The sequence below is a fragment of the Zootoca vivipara genome, chromosome 4 (genome assembly GCF_963506605.1).
Source record: "Zootoca vivipara chromosome 4, rZooViv1.1, whole genome shotgun sequence".
Classification (NCBI taxonomy): Eukaryota; Metazoa; Chordata; class Lepidosauria; order Squamata; family Lacertidae; genus Zootoca; species Zootoca vivipara.
Genome location: NC_083279.1, coordinates 101,592,911 through 101,613,633, shown reverse-complemented (window position 1 = coordinate 101,613,633; position 20,723 = coordinate 101,592,911). Strand labels below are relative to the sequence as shown.

The 20,723-nt window shown below is 44.7% G+C and overlaps 2 protein-coding genes across 3 annotated transcripts in view; both read right to left on the bottom strand.

Moving 5' to 3' along the window:
* Nucleotides 1-5,826: 5,826 nt before the first annotated feature.
* LOC132592054 (zinc finger protein 260-like) overlaps nt 5,827-20,723 on the bottom strand; it is a 140,096-nt gene continuing 125,199 nt past the window's right edge. The window contains exons 5-6 of the mRNA XM_060274101.1: nt 10,616-10,742; nt 5,827-7,402 (exon numbers count right to left, since the gene is read on the bottom strand). Coding sequence (XP_060130084.1) covers nt 5,835-7,402; nt 10,616-10,742 — 1,695 coding nt within the window. The 3' untranslated portion in view covers nt 5,827-5,834. The remainder of the gene's footprint in view (nt 7,403-10,615; nt 10,743-20,723) is intronic.
* On the bottom strand, nt 11,717-20,155 carry LOC132592071 (zinc finger and SCAN domain-containing protein 31-like). 2 transcript variants are annotated; one of them, XM_060274157.1, is made up of 5 exons: nt 20,069-20,155; nt 18,348-18,840; nt 18,067-18,148; nt 17,529-17,611; nt 11,717-14,074 (listed from the first exon to the last, which is right to left on the bottom strand). In XM_060274157.1, exons 2-5 carry the CDS (start codon nt 18,747-18,749, stop codon nt 14,018-14,020), a joined length of 624 nt encoding a protein of 207 aa, XP_060130140.1. In that variant the 5' UTR covers nt 18,750-18,840; nt 20,069-20,155; the 3' UTR covers nt 11,717-14,017. The 2 variants fall into 2 exon arrangements, with proteins under 2 accessions (XP_060130140.1, XP_060130139.1); XM_060274156.1 differs by lacking the exon at nt 11,717-14,074 and having other exon boundaries at nt 16,368-17,611.

The following is a 20,723-nucleotide window of genomic DNA, read 5'->3' as shown; positions in this document are numbered from 1 at the left end:
CCTACGCAAGCATTCCAGTTTCCCCGATGGAAGGATCCACTTTCTCCTCTCCTCATGAACTGTTCTGGGGAGGTTCCCTCCCAAGCCCTAGAGCCAAATTCCAGGGGTTCATGGGGGCATGGAGGGGGAGGGGGGACAGGCCCCATTTTGCAGCAGACGGGGCTGGTTAGGTGAATTCTGGCCACTATTTGATCTCGTTTGTCCACTGCTTAGAAGCCAATTTTAGCATTCAGTGATCAATCTAGAAATAGAAGAAGCCTAGTTTGGATGGCCATCTGTCTTGGATGATCTAGCTGAGATTCCTGCAATGCAGGGGGTTGGACTTGATGACCCTTGGGGTCCCTTTCAACTCTAGGATTCCATGAAAACTGCCACTACAAATGAATCCTACTGGCGACATTCAGAACAAAACTTAAGCCTAAATTGTTTATACAACAAGGAGTAGCAATGGGCTTCCAAATCCACTCCAAGTGTGGCAAACGTTTTCATGAGAAGCTTTGATTGGAATCACATTCTAAATAATAACCCTTTTAAAGATTACATTTTGTTTTATGGACGTTATATAGACAATCTGGTTTTTATTTTTTCCGAGAATATCTACAGTAGGTTTGATCAGTGGATGAATAATGTGAGTCCATACTTAACTTTCGAAGGGGCTTGTATTTCTCAGGAGACAGATGAGGTGATCAGGCACTCCCATTTCTTTAAGAACTTGCCATAGTTTGTTGTGGTCGACACAGTCAAAGGCTTTTGCATAGTCAATGAAGCAGAAGTAGACGTTTTTCTGGAACTCTCTAGCTTTCTCCATAATCCAGCGCATGAATCAAATCCCTTATGAATACACAGTGGAAGTGAGGAACAGGTTTAAGGATTTAGATTTGGTGGACAGAGTGCCTGAAGAACTATGGATGGAGGCTCGTAACATTATACAGGAGGCAGTAACGAAAACCATCCCAAGGAAAAGGAAATGCAAGAAAGCAAAATGGCTGTCCAACGAGGCCTTACAAATAGCAGAGGAGAGGAGGCAAACAAAATGCAAGGGAGATAGGGAAAGATACAGGAAACTGAATGCAGATTTCCAAAAAACAGCAAGGAGAGACAAGAGGGTCTTCTTAAATGAGCAATGCAAAGAAATAGAGGAAAACAATAGAATGGGGAAAACCAGAGATCTGTTCAAGAAAATTGGAGATATGAAAGGAACATTTCGTACAAAGATTACCATAATCAAGGACAAAAGTGGTAAGGACCTAACAGAAGCAGAAGACATCAAGAAGAGGTGGCAAGAATACACAGAGGAATTATACCAGAAACATATGTAGGTCTCGTACACCCCAGGTAGTGTGGTTGCTGACCTTGAGCCAGACATATTGGAGAGTGAAGTCAAATGGGCCTTAGAAAGCACTGCTAATAACAAGGCCAGTGGAAGTGATGATATTCCAGCTGAACTATTTAAAATTTTAAAAGATGATGCTGTTAAGGTGCTACACCCAATATGCCAGCAAGTTTGGAAAACTCAGCAATGGCCAGAGGATTAGAGAAGCTCAGTCTACATCCCAATTCCAAAGAAGGGCAGTGCCAAAGAATGCTCCAACTACCGCACAATTGCGCTCATTTCACACGCTAGCAAGGTTATGCTTAAAATTCTACAAGGCAGGCTTAGGCAGTATGTGGACCGAGAACTCCCAGAAGTGCAAGCTGGATTTCGAAGGGGCAGAGGAACCAGAGACCAAATAGCAAACATGCGCTGGATTATGGAGAAAGCTAGAGAGTTCCAGAAAAACTCTCCAGCCGCCAGCAAACGATTTCTATTCTCATTCTGGGGCAAAATTCTCAACTCGAGGTAACTCTTCCAGGTTAGCGGAGTTTGTAACCTGAAATGTTTGTAACCTGAGGCCGTTCGTAAGTAGAGGTTCTACTGTATACAAAAGTATATCATTTCCTCTTCCAGAAATGCTTAATTGCTAATTCAAGGGACACTGAAGTCCTTGCAGAGATAACAGGGCGGCTTTCCAGATTAGTTACCTGGGAGGAAGACAGTGGGCAGAGTGGCATTGGGCTCGCAAAGATGCCAGCTACTACAGGAATTGCTTTCTTGAGCCTTTTTAGTACTGCGATACTATTTTTAATTTTTTTTAAAGAATGATTTTAAAGTCATGGCAGTGTGTGAGCAAATACTCCTCATCTGCCAAACTTTCAGGAGCAGGACTAAGGGCTAAAATGAACCCCCCCCCAGATCCCCAAAGGTTGATTTCCACCTAAGAAATGGGAAGAAAGCAGTTGCTCATGTTCAGCGCAGGGTTTGTTGGGGTGGAGATTAATGAGCTGACGATGGTATGATTTGTCAGGAATGAATATTATTTGTTCTTATCTGTAAGTGAAGTCACATTTGAAACAATACAGAAGCAGTCAAAGGGAATGTCCTAGGAAGTGTTTTATTCAGTCTCACCCGCAATCATGTGTGCTGAACACACAGAAACACATAGAAAATGTGAAATTACTGGGAGTTACAGTCTCCAAATAACACTCAACAGATGCAAGCAGATTTATGGAATGATTTCCCCACCTCCTTTTAAAAAATTACTTCATGGTACAAAAGATAATTTCAAAGAAAGCAATGGTTACAAGAGTAAACAACAAATAGCTTTTCTTGATGGAATTGCAGACTTTCATCCTGCCATGTGTTAAAGTTTCATTTGATTACTCTAAAAGATTACGACACATTTTCCCATGAGTGCTGGGTGGATTCCTGAAAGGAATATGGATTGTGTTCCCCCAACTTCTTCGTTTTCCCTGGCAAACAAAATTTAAGATACTTAAATCGTGGTGCCCAGAATTGAACATAGTATTCTAGGTGGGGCCTGACCAAGGCAGAATAAAGTGGTCTGATTCTGCTTTCTGCCACACTGGTCTCTGCTCCCGTTTGGTGTTAATAATAATAATAATAATAAATTATTATTTATACCCTGTCATCTCACTGGGTTCCCCCAGCCACTCGGGGCGGCTTCCAACAAAATATTAAAACACAATAGTCCATCAAATATAAAAAGCTTCCCTAAACAGGGCTGCCTTCAGATGTCTTCTAGAAGTCTGATAGTTGTTTTTTTCTTTGACATCTGGTGGGAGGGCATTCCACAGGGCGGGCACCACCACCAAGAAGGCCCTCTGCCTGGTTCCCTGTAACCTCACTTCTTGCAGCGAGGGAATTGCCACAAGGCCCTTGGTGCTGGACCTCAGTGTCCAGGCAGAACGATGGGGGTGGAGATGCTCCTTCAGGTATACTGGACCAATGCTGTTTAGGGCTTTAAAGGTCAGCACCAACACTTTGAATTGTTCTCAGAAATGTCCTGGGAGCCAATGTAGGTCTTTCAAGACTGGTGTTATATGATCTCGGCGGCTGCTCCCAGTCACCAGTCTAGCTGCCGCATTCTGGATTAGTTGTAGTTTCCAGGTCACCTTCAAAGGTAGCCCCACATAGAGCACATTGCAGTAGTTCAAGCGGAAAATAACTAGAGCATGCACCACTCTGGCGAGACAGTCCATCTTGGCTGATAAAAGCGAGCCAGGAAGGGCCGTCTTGTGAGTCATTGACCTGGCATTGTACTGCAGCACCTTCAGGTCATGTGGGTCTCCCTTGCTGATTCCAGTATCCATCCGGTCAAGACCAGACCCGGAGGCAGGGATAGTCCTCAAACAATGACTAAACCTGCCTCCTCGGGAATTACATGGTCTGGTCTTAGTGTAACTCCTCCTCCTACTCGTGATCAGATGTCCCAGTGCATCCCTCCCTGTGGAACCTGCCCCAGCCATTCTGTTGGATGGGACCCACTCCCAGGCAGCCCTGACCCCTCCCCTTAAAAACAAAATACAAACTATACAAATAAACCCAATAAAACAATAGAAACCAAAAACAATAAAAGTTACAAACATACCAATATTAAACAAATTCCCAACCCCAACTAAATAGCCATCCTGCCCCCTACGCCAAAAAGAATTTTAAAAGATAAAAGAGCAATTTTAAATACATTTTAAGAAAGAAGTCTTTGTGCTGTTCTGGGTTCTCCTGGGCAGCAATAGCAGCAGCGACAGATGTCCTCAAGAGGCCTGTCAGGTCCCATCCTGGACCAGATGGAGAGAGGCAGGGACGGGATCTGCAGGCACTCACAGCAGGGGTTGCCTGCAAATGGGGTGAGCAGTTCCTTCATCCAAGTCATTTATAAAGACGTTGAACAACAACGGGCCCAGGACAGAACTCTGCAGCATCCCTCTTGTCACTTTCCCCCAGGATGCGGAGGAACCATGAAGGAGTCCTCTTTGGGTTCGGTCAGTCAAGTCCACCTGACAGTTATCTCATTCAGCCCACATTTTACCAGCTTCCTCACATAAAACTTTGTCAAAAGCCTTCCTAAAATCAAGATGCACTATTTCCACAGCAGTCCCCTGATCAACGAAGTTTTAAACTCCATCCAAAAAAGGGGAGGAGAGATTTCTCTAGCTTCACTTGTTTTTCACAAAGTCATGCTTTCATCCTGTATGTTTATGTTTTGAAATCTTCAGACTAAGGGCACATAAATTTTAAAAATGATAATAAATAAGGATATTGATAAGCTGGAACATGTGCAATGGAAGGAGATTTAGGTATTTAATTTGTATACCACCTGACCCAGTGGTGCCGACTTGAAAAAAATATTGGTGGGGGGCCAGGTAAAACCCACCTTGCACCATCAATCACATGATGCATGCACCCTATTGGAATGGCAATGCCTATCAACTGGGGGGGGGTTGAACCCTCTAATATTTTATTGGGGCAGCAAAGACCCCTCGGCCCCTAAGAGTTCTATTCCCTACACCCTCAGGTCTCAGTGATGGTTACAACATGAAAAGGCAATATAAAAACACAAAATACACATCTGTAACCCCTTCCCCACCACATTTTTATTTTTTATTTTTTAAATAATTTTTATTAAATTTTACAATAATTCGTATACATAAATCTATCCACAATTATCCCATCATAATTCTCTTAGCAACACAAAAAAGAAAAAAGATATTAAAAATAAAAATAAAGACAAACATTATAATAAAAAAAGAAAAATACAGTAATTCATCACATTTTAAAAGAGGACTTCCTCGAGTCCCTCTTCTAGCGGCTCACTGCAAATCATTTTTGGCAAATTCTAAATCTTAATTTCCTTAACCTAATTACGTCTTCTATTTCTTAATCTATATCTCATTATATCATTCCACACCTAATTCAAAATAAATTTCACTTATTTTTCAAACCTGCAACTTCACAATTACTTATAATTCTCTTCCTACTTCAATTCTACAATGCTTTTTAAAACAAATTCTAAACTTCTTCCATTCCTCTTCCACCGTCTCTTCTCCCTGGTCACGTAGTCTCCTGGTCAGCTCGGCAAGCTCCATATAGTCCAACATCTTCATTTGCCATTCTTCCACCGTTGGTATCTTCTGTGTTTTCCAGTTCTTTGCTATCAATATTCTAGCTGCAGCTGTGGCATACAAAAATAGATTGACATATTTCTTAGGAATTTCTTTACCTATTATGCCCTGTAGAAAGGATTCTGGTTTCTTAATAAAAGTGTTCTTCAACACTTTTTTCAACTCATTATAAATCTTTTCCCAGAATTCCTTAACTAATGGTCCACCACATATGATAAAATGTCCCTTCCTCCTTCTTACATTTCCAGCATTTGCTGTCTTGGTTATCCCCACCACATTTTTAAAAGGGCATCAGATTTCAATGCGCCAAAGACCTGGTTTAAAAGATGTGTATTTGCGTGACGTCTAAACCTATACTAAAGGGTTTTTCCGAACTACGTATGAATTCTCTGATGCCTACTGAGATGGGAGCTCTGACTGAAGCTCTTTCCACATTCCACGCACTGATAGGGTTTCTCTCCTGTATGAATTCTCCGATGGGAAGTGAGATATGAGCTCTGACTGAAGCTCTTTCCACATTCCACGCACTGATAGGGTTTCTCTCCTGTATGAATTCTCCGATGGGAAGTGAGATATGAGCTCTGACTGAAGCTCTTTCCACATTCCACACACTGATAGGGTTTCTCCCCTGTGTGAATTCTTTGATGGGAAGTGAGATTGCCCTCCTGAATGAAGCTCTTTCCACATTCCATGCACTCATAGGGTTTCTCCCCTGTATGAATTCTTTGATGCTTGGTGAGATTGGAGCTAGTACTGAAGCTCTTTCCACATTCCACACACTGATAGGGTTTCTCTCCTGTATGAATTATTTGATGCTTAGTGAGATTGGAGCTAGTACTGAAGCTCTTTCCACATTCCACACAATGATAGGGTTTCTCCCCTGTATGAATTCTTTGATGGAAAATGAGAGAGTTGCTCTGACTGAAGCTCTTTCCACATTCCATGCACTCATAGGGTTTCTCCCCTGCATGAATTCTTTGATGCTTGGTGAGATTGGAGCTAGTACTGAAGCTCGTTCCACATTCCACACACTGATAGGGTTTCTCTCCTGTATGAATTATTTGATGCTTAGTGAGATTGGAGCTAGTACTGAAGCTCTTTCCACATTCCACACACTGATAGGGTTTCTCTCCTGTATGAATTCTCCGGTGCTTAGTGAGATGGGAGCTCTGACTGAAGCTCTTTCCACATTCCATGCACTGATACGGTTTCTCCCCTGTATGAATTCTTTGATGGGAAGTGAGAGAGAAGCTGTTACTGAAGCTCTTTCTACATTCAAAGCACTGATAGGGTTTCTCCCCTGTATGAATTTTCTGATGGGAAGTGAGATGGTAGCTCTGACTGAAGCTCTTTCCACATTCCATGCACTGATAGGGTTTCTTTCCAACGAGCATTCTTTGTTGGGAAATGGAATGGGAGCTCTGACTGCAGCTCTCTCCACATTCCCCGCTCTCATAGGGTTTGTCTCCTGTATGAATTCCGTGATGGGAAGTGAGATGGGAGCTCTGGCTGAAGCTCTTTCCACATTCAAAGCACTGAAAGGGTTTCACCCCTGTATGAATTCTCTGATGCTTAGTGAGAATGTCGCTGTGACTGAATCTCTTTCCACATTCCACACACTGATATGGTTTCTCCCCTGTATGAATTCTCTGGTGCTCAGTGAGATGGGAGCTCTGACTGAAGTTCTTTCCACATTCAACACACTGATAGGGTTTCTCCCCTGCATGAATTCTCTGATGGGAATTGAGATCGCAGCTCTTCCTGAAGCTCTTTCCACAATCCACACACTGATAGGGTTTCTTTCCAATGAGAATTCTTTGTTGGGAAGTGGAATGTGAGCTCTGACTGCAGCTTTCTCCACACTGCAAATTTTCACGTGGCTTCTCCTCTCTGGGGATTTTGCCATGGTCACCCTTGTTCTCGATTTCCATTTCATCAAAATCTGCAACGGAGACAAAGAGGGATTTGAGCCTCAGGGACAAATGCAGAAGAACTGAAGGGAGTTGGGTGTGTGTTCGTTACCTTTTTTGTTTGTCATTAACCAACATATTTATTATTACATTCTTATGGGTTGTTGAATGTTGCTTAGTTTGATATACGGTAGTGGTCTAAATTGTGCAAGGCTTTTGGGGAAAAAGTATATTTCAGAGGTTTGATGGCTCATAGCACCACTTCTTTTGGAGTAATATCGTATTATTATGTATCAATGGAAAGATAATTTAATCAAGAATGTAATTACCTGTATTCTATCAAAAGCTGTAGCCAAATAACTAGAAAAAGGAAGCACAACTTGCTTAGGTTGACTTTTGTCAGATTGTTATGTGATTGCTATCAAGTTGGTTGGTTGGTTTTTTTGTCTTCTTTTGTTTCATGAGTTTGAAAAACATAAAAAAATGACAGAAAAAGATGTGAGGAGAAGAATCGAAGAAGATTTACACCCTACTTGCATTACACCTACCGTGAAACACCCAGATAGTGTGATGATCTGGGGTTGTATGACAGCAAAAGGTGTGGGTAGCAAAGTTGGCACCTGGGTTTATTGCAGGCTCTGGTACCAGTGTCCATGTTAAGTCTGGTGGTGGCATTATTGTGGGTGAGGAGTTGTTTAAGATTGGGTGGCTGTCTGTAGGCAATGAAAGGTCTTTATGCTGCCACATACACCCGGACAACACCATCACTGGCCCCAACAACATCCAACATACCATTTCAGGACTATTTAATTGCTCATCTTCTAACATGGTGTATGCCATCAAATGCCAACAGTGCCCTTCAGCTCTCTATATTGGACAAACAGGCCAAACCCTACGCCAAAGGATAAATGGACATCAATCTGACATCAGGAATCACAAGACAGAGAAACCAGGAGGAGAACACTTCGATCTCCCAGGACATTCTATACAAGATCTCAAAGCAGCTGTTTTATTACAGAAAAATTTCAGGAACAGACTGGAAAGAGAAGTTGCTGAATTGCAACTCATTACCAAGCTTAAAACCATGGAGAGACCTGGTCTGAATAAGGACACTGGATTCTTATCTCATTATACATGATCAAGCTTTCTTTAGCACCTCAGCTTTTTCCTGCAAGACCAATTGCAGTCATTAACAGTCATCAACAGGTTTACCACTCCTATCAGCCAATCACCCATTCCCACCCCCCTTCTGAGTAATACCCCTTCCCACCCTCTGACTATACATAGGGTCTGGTAACTTCTGTTTCAGTGTATCTGAAGAAATGTGCATGCACACGAAAGCTCATACCTATGACAAACTTAGTTGGTCTCTAAGGTGCTACTGGAAGGATTTTTTTTATTTTGTTTTGACTGCGTCAGACCAACATGGCTACCTACCTGTAACGAGAAATAAACTCTTTCTCTAGACTCAACCCTCGGTGTCGTTTTAGACTTTTTTTCTCCCTGCCCGGGCGCAAAGCAAAGAACCCAGCTGAAGCCAATAAGGCAACAATAATATAACTCAAGAGTCATTAGATATGCAAGCAGAAACGGTGCTGCTTTTTATTTTTATTTTTCACTCCTCCTCCTGGTCTATTTGTGTGGCAACCCTCCGTTTAATGCTCTTCCCACTAAGAAAGGAGCGGAGTCTCCATTTAAATGCCACCCACACGCCCTGCAAAATCTGCAAATGCCGACGCCACCCTGCCTTCTTCTCCCACACATCTGTCACTCCGCACATGGCTGCAGCTCCGTTGAGAACCGGAGATGTCGCGAGCAGCCTCACTTGCTCAGGACTGCCTGTGACCTCACCATCTGTCTCAACCAATAGCAGGTGGGGCCGTTGCATTTGAATGGAGAGATTAGGAGGCGCCACAGGAGGACGGGCTGTTGGTCGATCTCCTGAGGACAGGCGAGTCCCTGGACAGGGATCCTTCCTCCCCACCCTCCGCTCAGCTGTCTATTCCGCTATTCCATCACTGCAGCATCAAGGACCCCCTTCTCTGCTTCTGGGTGTTGCTGCCGCAGCCGGCACTAAGCAAGAGAAGGCCGTGCCAAGCAGGCAAAAGATGTCACTGTCGCTCCCTGGCTCCAACACATCTGCTTCTGCTGGGCTGAGCGAGGGAAGGCCGTGTCGACAAAACAGAAGTGCACCCCCGAATGGAGTACGTTCGCTTTCCAAAAAAATTACGCAAACCAGAACACTCATTCCAGTTTTGAAGTGTACGTAACCCCAAAAGATCGTTAACTAGGCTGTTCGGAACCCCAGGTACCACTGTAAAGCTCAATTAATAGAGGCAATAATTGCATCTTGGTATCACATTATTACAGCTGCAGAACTAAAAAGAAAAAAAATGGTTCACTCCATGAGAAGGCGTTGTAAGGCCGTAATTAAAGCTAAAGGTTACCAAACTAAGTATTAATTGACATGGTGAGAATTTCTGTATATCTCCTTTTTTCTATGTGTTTCACATTTTTTCTTCATGACCTCTGTTCTAATAAATACTCCTTCATTAAAGTTATTGCATTACATTCTTCATTAAATTATCCTTCCATTGCTATATAATTTCTTGATATTATTCCCCCCAACAAATGGTGCTATGAGCCATAATACCTCAGAAATACACTTTCCCCAAAAGGTTTCCACAATTTTGGCCACTACTGTATGTTGTTCATTTTAAAGTTAATGTACTTATCATACGGGATCAGATTTTTATTATTAATGTTTCATGTTTATATATGGGCAGGGAATGAATAAAAATTATTACTATTACTATTCTTATCACTGCTACCACTACCTAAGATTCAATAAGCCTGGCTCTTCTCTGGGATGGATGTTGTTTGGCCCAGTCATGGCCTCCCCTCCAACTCCAAGGTCAGGCGTCTCTTTGGTCAACCCAAGATTGACAGCAGCAAAAACAAAAACAGAAAACCTGACAGAAGCTACTTCTCTTTCCTAACAACTCTGAGGCTGTCATTTAAGATGCCTGGGCAGTTCAGAACAGCCCAACCGTGGTATGAAGAGGAAGTACTGGAGGAAGATGGTTCACAGAAAAGACTGTAATTTACTTTTTATTGTGGGGGTGTTAGGTTCCCAGGTGTTATAGGGGGCGCTGTTGAGCTCTGTGAAAATATATGAGGTTTGTCACATAGAGGTATTTTTTTGAATTTCCAGGCAGATAGGACAATCCCACAGGGAGCCTTACCAAGAGAGGCCACGATCCCACGATTCTCCTCCATGACGTCCTTATGCAGAGCTCTCTGGTCAGGATCCAGCAACGCCCACTCCTCGTCCGTGAAACAAACAGCGACATCTTCAAAGCACACTGGACCCTGAAAGAAAAAGGGAAATGTCCTCCTCTGAGACAGCAGAAATATGATCTGCTACACAATGCTCTGTTCTTTCCTTCCTCTTAATTGCTGTCTTGTTTCAATAGGATTGCTTTGCTGCACATTTTTATTATGAATGCCTATTTTGATGTTTTTTTAAAAAATAATTTTTTATTGATTTCTTAAAATAACACAGAGAAAAAAGAAAGGAAAACAAAAGAAAAAGAAAACAGAGACATATCATACATATCCATCCACCTTCCCTCCCCCCCAAAGGTCCCCTTCTGCCACAAGAGAGTCCCCTGGACGGTGAGAGTCGAAGGCGGTCCATTTTATAGATGGGTTTGTCCTCGCCTCCCCCCCTTGCCCCTAAAGCCTCCCCCTGCCACCAAGAGGCCCCAGTATAACAAGGCGGGATAGGGGTTGGCAACCCCCCATCTATTTATTTATAATCCCATTGAATAAAATTTTAAAAAATGAAAAAAGAAGAACAAACAAAAAGAAAAAAACAAAGAAAAAGAAAAACCTAGAAAAAGAATAAAAATTAAAATATCCATTTCCAAATTCTTAATTCATCAAACCTAATTCTGGTGGCTTCCTCAGATCCCTTCTTCCCAGTTTTCATGATTTCCTAGTAACAATTATAACGGATTTCTTACTCATAAATTCCATTCTTATTCTAAAGAAAATAACCCAACATTCCTCCTTCTTCATACCCCCTCCCCACAGGCCCCCTCCTGCCACTAGGTAGACCTATGAGAGGTGACAATCCAAAGGAGTTCTTTTTTACAGTTGAGTTTCCCTCCGCTCCGCTCACTCTCCCCTCCCCCAGAGCCCCCCCCCTGCCACCAGCGGCTCCAGGCTAATAGGGAGAGAAATAGGCAGATACCCACCCAACTGCCTATCTAAACACACTGTTTCAATTTACACTAATAAAAAAAAAATTCCCCCAGCCCTTTCCTACCTCCCCCCCCAAGAAATATCAGATAATTATTCACATTTCTAACCTCTTCACCCCTGGATTCTTTCCCCTAATCGGATCAGCATTTCCATTATCAAGCCAAGATTTCACAACCATTTTTCGACTATCCTAAAAATAATTTTACCAATTTTTTCAACCCACGCCAGATCTATCCCATTTTACAATCCCAGTCTTTGTCTTCCCCTCCCTCTGCTTTCCCAACATCCCAATACCCTCTCCTTGCTCAGTTGCATTTTCCCAAGCCTCCCCATTCCCTTCAAAAGTCATTGCCCATAATTGGTGATGCTGTCCCACTGTCATTAATTTCTCCATTATTTTTTTAGAGTTCTTATCTTCATATTGGACCTTTTCTTCTTCCTTTACCTTAATTTGTCGTGCATCGTTCACTATGATTAATTTCTCAATTATTTTTTTTAGAATTCTTCTCTTCATGTTGGACCTTTTCTTCTTCCTTTATCTTGATTTGTTGTGCATCCACCAAGTCTTGGTTTCTAAGATCCCTTTCATTTGCCAAAATATCATTTAAGTCCTGTCCATGTTCCACAAAGCTGGTTAACAGAGAGCTAAATTGTTGCTGTCCCTTTAAGAGATCTTGCAGTATTTCCAAATAACCCAACACAGTCTGTTGGAAGGCACATGCTCCGGATGTTGACATTTTTTCACAGTCACAAGCAGAATGGAGATTAGAAGACAAAGACAATGGAATTTCCGTCTTCGCAAACAGTAGCATCCATCTTGGCAATCCCTTTTCATAGTCCAAACAATTCAATTTTTCAGATTTCCCACTAATATCACTCGCCAATTTTTCACCACACTTATTTTTTGACAGCTGTCAAACTTCATTCACGTTATTTCTTTGCTGGGCCTCGTGGGGTGCCGGCCCCAGGGCTGATAAGAGGTTTCCCCCAGAAATTTATTTAGGGTTTCCAGACACAGTCAGTTACTTATCGGCTTTGGAGCATTTTACCACTTCTTAGCTCCACCGTAGGAAGAGATCGACTCCCGTTTTTTTGAACCTCTTCCTATGTTTCCGATTCTAAATCTTAATCCCAATTGGAGATTTCACTTACTTAGTCTGAATTTTTCTTTTGGTAAGGAAAATCCGCCGCTTGCTGGTTGAAGACTCGGGGCTTCGCTTCTAGGAGGCGACGATGTTGCCCAAAATGGCTCCCGCGACTCCACTCCGCTGGCTCTCGGTCGCTCTACTGAGCTCCCGGGCAGCGGAGGAATCGCGTCCGGAGCTCCGCCGGGCTGCTAAGCCACCGGAACGCTCTTTCCGGTGTTCTTATGGGGAGTCCGCGCGCCCCACGGACTTCCCCCCCCCTCCGCGATGGGTCTCTGCGTCCTCTTGCCAACGCGGCAAACCGGAAGCCTCGCCTATTTTGATGTTTTAATTGAATTATTTTAATCAGCTTTAAATTATGGTTGTTTCTTTTGTGCAAATAGGTGGTACTCCTCCTTGTGGTTTTCAAGTCATTCTCCCTACGCAAGCATTCCAGTTTCCTTGATGTAAAGATCCACTTTCTCCTCTCCTCGTGAGCTGTTCTGGGGAGTTCCCTCCCAGTGCCCTAGAGCCAAATTCAAGGGGTTCATGGGGGCATGGAGAGGGGAAGGAATGGGGGGCAGGCCCCATTTTGCAGCAGACGGGGCTGGTTAGGTGAATCCTGGACACTATTTGTAATCGTCTGTCCACTGCTTAGCCTATTTTAGCATTCAATGATGAATATAGATAGTAAATAAGCCTAGTTTGAATGGCCACCTGCCTTGGATGATCTAGCTGAGATTCCCACAATGCAGGGGGTTCAACTTGATGACCCTTGGGGTCCCTTTCAAATCTAGGATTCCATGAAAACTGCAACTACAGATGAATCCTACTGGTGACATTCAGAAGGCTGGTGTCACAGAGTCATCTGGGCAGGAAATCCCACAGTTCACAGCTGGAGTTTACTCTTTCTTAGCAAGAAGACAATATTCACAGACTTGGCTGTGTTTAAGGCCTCATGACCCCTTCATGGATCAATGCCTTGTCGTGGCGAAGGGGCTTGAATAACTCAGAGAAGCTATGAGCTATGCCATGCAGGGCCACCCAAGATGGACAGGTCATAGTGGAGAGTTTTGACTAAACATGATCCACCTGGAGAAGGAACTGGCAAGCCACTCCAGTATCCCTGCCAAGAAAACTCCATGGACAAAGACAACAGGCATATAAAAGTTATGATGCTGGAAGATGAGCCCCTCAGGTCGTAAGGCGTCCAACATGCTACTGAGGAAGAGCGGAGGACAAGTACAAGTAGATTCAGAGCTGATGAAGCGGCTGGGCCAAAGCTGAAAGGACGCTCAGTTGCGGATATGCCTGCAAGCGAAAGGAAAGTCCGATGCTGTAAAGAAAAATATTGCATAGGAACCTGGACTGTAAGAACCATGAATGGAGGTAAGCTGGATGTGGTGAAAAATGAGATGACAAGAATAAATATCGACATCCTGGGCATCAGTGAACTAAAATGGAAGGGAATGGGCGAATTCAGTTCGGGTGACTATCATATCTACTACTGTGGGCAAGAATCCCGTAGTAGAAATGGAGTGGCCCTCATAGTCAACAAAAGAGTGGCAAAAGCTGTAATGGGATGCAATCTCAAAAATGACAGAATGATCTCGATACGAATCCAAGGCAGACCTTTTAACATCACAGTAATCCAAGTTTATGCACCAACTACCGGAGCTGAAGAAAGTGAAATTGACCAATTCTATGAAGACCTACAACACCTTCTAGAAATGACACCAAAGAAGGATGTTCTTCTCATTACAGGGGACTGGAATGCTAAAGTAGGGAATCAAGAGATAAAAGGAACAACTGGCAAGTTTGGCCTTGGAGTTCAAAATGAAGCAGGGCAAAGGCTAATAGAGTTCTGTCAAGAGAACAAGCTGGTCATCACAAACACTCTCTTCCAACAACACAAGAGACGACTCTACACATGGATATCACCAAATGGGCAGCATCGAAATCAGATTGATTATATTCTCTGCAGCCAAAGATGGAGAAGCTCTATACAGTCAGCAAAAACAAGACCTGGAGCTGACTGTAACTCAGATCATCAGCTTCTTATAGCAAAATTCCAGCTTAAACTGAAGAAAGTAGGAAAAACCACTGGGCCAGTAAGATACAATCTAAATCAAATCCCTTATGAATACACAGTGGAAGTGAGGAACAGGTTTAAGGATTTAGATTTGGTGGACAGAGTGCCTGAAGAACTATGGATGGAGGCTCGTAACATTATACAGGAGGCAGCAATGAAAACCATCCCAAGGAAAAGGAAATGCAAGAAAGCAAAATGGCTGTCCAACGAGGCCTTACAAATAGCGGAGGAGAGGAGGCAAGCAAAATGCAAGGGAGAAAGGGAAAGATACAGGAAACTGAATGCAGATTTCCAAAAAACAGCAAGGAGAGACAAGAGGGTCTTCTTAAATGAGCAATGCAAAGAAATAGAGGAAAACAATAGAATGGGGAAAACCAGAGATCTGTTCAAGAAAATTGGAGACATGAAAGGAACATTTCGTACAAAGATTACCATAATCAAGGACAAAAGTGGTAAGGACCTAACAGAAGCAGAAGACATCAAGAAGAGGTGGCAAGAATACACAGAGGAATTATACCAGAAAGATATGGAGGTCTCGTACACCCCAGGTAGTGTGGTTGCTGACCTTGAGCCAGACATCTTGGAGAGTGAAGTCAAATGGGCCTTAGAAAGCACTGCTAATAACAAGGCCAGTGGAAGTGATGATATTCCAGCTGAACTATTTAAAATTTTAAAAGATGATGCTGTTAAGGTGCTACACCCAATATGCCAGCAAGTTTGGAAAACTCAGCAATGGCCAGAGGATTGGAGAAGATCAGTCTACATCCCAATTCCAAAGAAGGGCAGTGCCAAAGAATGCTCCAACTACCGCACAATTGCGCTCATTTCACACGCTAGCAAGGTTATGCTTAAAATTCTACAAGGCAGGCTTAGGCAGTATGTGGACCGAGAACTCCCAGAAGTGCAAGCTGGATTTCGAAGGGGCAGAGGAACCAGAGACCAAATAGCAAACATGCGCTGGATTATGGAGAAAGCTAGAGAGTTCCAGAAAAACGTCTACTTCTGCTTCATTGACTATGCAAAAGCCTTTGACTGTGTCGACCACAGCAAACTATGGCAAGTTCTTAAAGAAATGGGAGTACCTGATCACCTCATCTGTCTCCTGAGAAATCTCTATGTGGGACAAGAAGCTACAGTTAGAACTGGATATGGAACAAATGATTGGTTCAAAATTGGGAAAGGAGTACGACAAGGTTGTATATTGTCTCCCTGCTTATTTAACTTATATGCAGAATTCATCATGCGAAAGGCTGGACTAGATGAATCCCAAGCAGGAATTAAGATTGCCGGAAGAAATATCAACAACCTCAGATATGCAGATGACACAACCTTGATGGCAGAAAGCGAGGAGGAATTAAAGAACCTTTTAATAAGGGTGAAAGAGGAGAGCGCAAAATATGGTCTGAAGCTCAACATCAAAAAAACCAAGATCATGGCCACTGGTCCCATCACCTCCTGGCAAATAGAAGGGGAAGAAATGGAGGCAGTGAGAGATTTCACCTTCTTGGGCTCCTTGATCACTGCAGATGGTGACAGCAGTCACGAAATTAAAAGACGCCTGCTTCTTGGGAGAAAAGCAATGACAAACCTAGACAGCATCTTAAAAAGCAGAGACATCACCTTGCCGACAAAGGTCCGTATAGTTAAAGCTATGGTTTTCCCAGTAGTGATGTATGGAAGTGAGAGCTGGACCATAAAGAAGGCTGATCGCCGAAGAATTGATGCTTTTGAATTGTGGTGCTGGAGGAGACTCTTGAGAGTCCCATGGACTGCAAGAAGATCAAACCTATCCATTCTGAAGGAAATCAGCCCTGAGTGCTCACTGTAAGGACAGATCCTGAAGCTGAGGCTCCAATACTTTGGCCACCTCATGAGAAGAGAAGAATCCTTGGAAAAGACCTTGATGTTGGGAAAGATTGAGGGCACTAGGAGAAGGGGACGTCAGAGGACAAGATGGTTGGACAGTGTTCTCGAAGCTACGAACATGAGTTTGACCAAACTGTGGGAGGCAGTGCAAGACAGGAGTGCCTGGCGTGCTATGGTCCATGGGGTCACGAAGAGTCGGACACGACTAAACAACAACAACAACAACAACAACAAGGCCTCATGAGAACAGCATCTCATTCCCTGAGGGTCTGTCAGTTTGCATTGTCAATCAATTAATGGACTAGTTGTCTAGGTGGAAGTTTCTTTAGTGTGGAGGGATATGAAAAGTGAGATTATATAGTGCAAAGTTTGTTGAGAGTGAAGGTCTCTGGCTCCCCATAGCTTTCCAAGTCCCCTCCTCTCTGGGGTTTCTGGCAAGGGATCGAACAGTGCAGCCTGCCTTTGCTCCTCCATTGTCAGGCGTCTCCTGGCTCTGAGAGACAAGCAGGGAGGGTGGCTTCTGGCAGAAGGAGAAGGAGCCTCTGATTCTGGGCTGCATTCTGCCACACAGTCTCCCAGCTCACTAAGCCCTGTTACCCCTTCAGCTTCTGACACCTCCTCTTCCCAGGCTTCTCCCTCTTCTCCCTCTTCTCGCTCATCCTTCTTCCACCTCCACTCCTTGGGCTCTGAGCCATCTTCCCTTCCCGGTTCCCCGGCTGCTTCCTTCCACCATTCCTCTGTGCCCAACCAGTCCATGACATTCCTCCATCCCTCGGCCTCTGTCCCCACAAGGCAGCTTCCCCTGACCTGATCTGGTTCCACAGCCACTGATTCCCTTCTGCTCCCATGAAAAGGTGAATAAGGAGGTCTTGCTGGCTTTGTTCTGTCACCTGCAAGAGAAAAAAGGTAAGCAGGATGCCAGGAGTGCCTGCTTCTCTCACAGGTGAAACTGGGCATCTCTAACCACAGATGGGCCTTTGAGAAAGCCTGACCTGCTGAGAGCATTTGGACGTTTGTGCCCATTTCACATGTTAGTTGTGCAGAAATAATAATAATAATAATAATAATAATAATAATAATAATAATTTATTATTTATACCCCGCCCATCTGGCCGGGTTCCCCCAGCCACTCTGGGCGGCTTCCAACAAAACAGAAATTCTAAAATACAGAAATCCATCAAACATTAAAATACAGAAATCCATCAAACATTAAAATACATCTCCCCTCCTCTGGACCCTTGTTCCCAACAGTCCCCCCCCCCCAAACAATATGAAAAGAACCCACAGATGAGTTGGAAAACCAACAGATTGAGTCCAAACTGAGAATAGCCACCACCCTCCTTACCCAGTGGCCTCTCTCTGGTGTCAAACGGAGGCCTCTCTGCCTCAAAGGTATCCAAGTCCATTTCTGCAAAGAGAATCTTTCCCTAAAAAAGAAACAAGGATTCAAAAAAGATAATGAATTACAAAAAATATTAGAAAGAGAATGAGAAAGCCTTAAGGATGTTAGATCTCACTCCATGGAAGCTTTCCCAGAAAAAGGATGGGCCATCAGGAGAGTATTTTTGGATGTTCTCTGTCCTGTTTGGAGCCCCTTGGGAGTATCCAGAGGAAAGTCTCTCTCACCTGCCTTTTCTCCTCTGCCTGACTCAGGAGGAAACCTTCGGCCAGGGCCACCGCCTGGGAACTGGTCTCCGCTCCGCATTCCCTCACCCAGCTCTCCATCTCTGGGGGAAGGACAGCCAGGAACTGCTCCAAGATCACCAGGTCCAGCATCTCAGCTTTCGTGTGCCTTTCTGGCTTCAGCCACTGGTGGCAAAAGTGGTAGAGTCGGCTGCAAACCTCTCGGGGCCCTTTGGCCTCCTGGCAGCAGAACTGCCTCAACTGCTGGCTCTGCCCCTCTGAGCGGAGGGTGTCCTCCTCACCCAGCATCTTCTGCACAGAGTTTTCCCAGAATCCCCCACTGTTCCCAGTTTGGATGGCATTGCCTCTTCCTGCTCCTGGGCCAGCTGAATCTCGCTTATCCATCTGTGCTCTCAGGAAGCCTCTGCAAGATTGGAAGGAACCCCTTGGTCTTCTGCCAAGTTCTGCCTGTGCTAATGAGAGGTGCTAGGAAATCCTACAAAGCAAATACAATGTTCTGTTACATATTTTGTAGTTCAGGAGAAGAAAATGGTTCTCTGAACAAGCATGGATGAGTCTTGCTAGGAACCAGGGCTAGACTGGACCACAGCCCAAACCATGAAATATTTTCTTAAGAAGAGGAGGAGGAGGAGATGAAGAAGAAGAAGAAGGAGAAGGAGGAGGAGGAGGAGGAGGAGGAGGTGGTAAGGAGGCAGCCTCTAGCCCTCCAGCAAGGAAGATTGCAATGCAAAATGTGGAGGCAGCGGAAGGGATTAATTTGAGGTGAATCAGCCTAGTTGCTCCTGCTTTCCTGTCAATGCATGAAGTCAGAACTGACTAACAAGAGAGTCATTTGTATCTTGTGAAAAATGGATGCTTGGCTCTAGTGGGGGTCCTCAACCGGGGGTCCTCAGGAGTTGCTCCCCACCCCCATGCTAACTCCCCATCTTCTGTCTCCTTTTCTTGCACTTGGACTCTCTGCTGCTGTCCAGACAGACTCCTAGGGTGGGGTCCCCTTTTCTTTATTCTGAGGGCCAGATATGTATCTGGGCAACCCGCTAAGGGCCAAGTGGGCAGGGCCAAAGACATCTCCCTTGAAATAATAATAATAATAATAATAATAATAGATAGCTTAACACACACAGAGCTATTGATGCCAAGGTCCCTGAAGTCTCAGTGAGTAGCAGTGCCCAATTCCGTCTCGGCTGGTTTTCCAGCAAGAATCCCTTTGGGACAGAGAGGATGTGGTCCTGGGATGCCATGCTCTGGGTGCGAGGGGATTGCTGCAGTGGCCTCCGTGTGGAGCTGCCCTTGGAGACGGCTGGGAAACTGGTTTGCAATGCAGCAGCCAGACTATGGGCTGGGATCCCTCTCTTTATTCCTGGCCTTTCTCTCCCACCTTTCCTCCCTCCCTCCCCCTAATGGGTATTTTAATTGGGGGGGGGAATAGCCCACCTCCTCGTCCAGCTTTGGAAACCCATTTGCAGATGTTTCCTCTGTTGTGCAATGACGCTGAGCGACGTCACACAGAGTTAAAGTCCCAGGGACTCCTTTGTTTGAAGAAGGGAGATTTCGGGTGAGTTTGGGATCCTCTGATTTCCAGGAAGGAGAGCCTTGCAGACCTCGCCCCCCCTCCCTGGCAGGACCCTCTCCTCCCTGCGGCCCTGGGACCCCCCCGTGTCTCCCCACTGCAACCTCTTGGGAGAGGGGGGGGGAAGACTCACCCGACCATCCCAGGAGTGAAGGGACAGCGATGCAGCCCTTGCAGGAGAGACATCAAAGAAGGAAAGGAGGACTGGGGAGGGAGGGAGGGGCCTTGGCTCTGGAGGACCTGGACCCCCCCTTGCTTCCTGTCCTCTCTAGGAAGGCAGCTCGCTTCCCTTTAACCCTTGCAAAGCCGAGTCCACCCAGCTCAGCCCTCTCTCTCTCTTGGCAGAACCTCAGATTTTTATTACGACTTTTATTTTTATTTTTTTGGCCTTACCATCTGCTTTTTATTCAATACTAGCTGGCCAGGCCACGCGTTGCTGTGGCTAATCCCTGCAATTGCCCCCACCCTGTCCCGATCCATTATCTATTCTGTTTGCCCCCTCCCCCCCCCTCGGCTTATTCCTGCGAATCACCCAGCTGGTAGGTGATCTCCTGGGCGGGCTTGGTTCCCTGGGGAGCGGCTTGCTCTCTGTTGGAGGCGTGGTCTCCAGGGAGTTAGGATTGTGGGAGTATGTTTGTCCCTTATTCATTGAGTGTCCACTGGAGGGCGCAATTTTTGGGACCACAAATCCAGGTTTATACCTGTCTTAGGTGTGCCAGATGGTCTGTATAAGTGCATGATGACCTGCTCACATGTGACCCCGAGGTTGTGGCCAAATTTCAGGACGA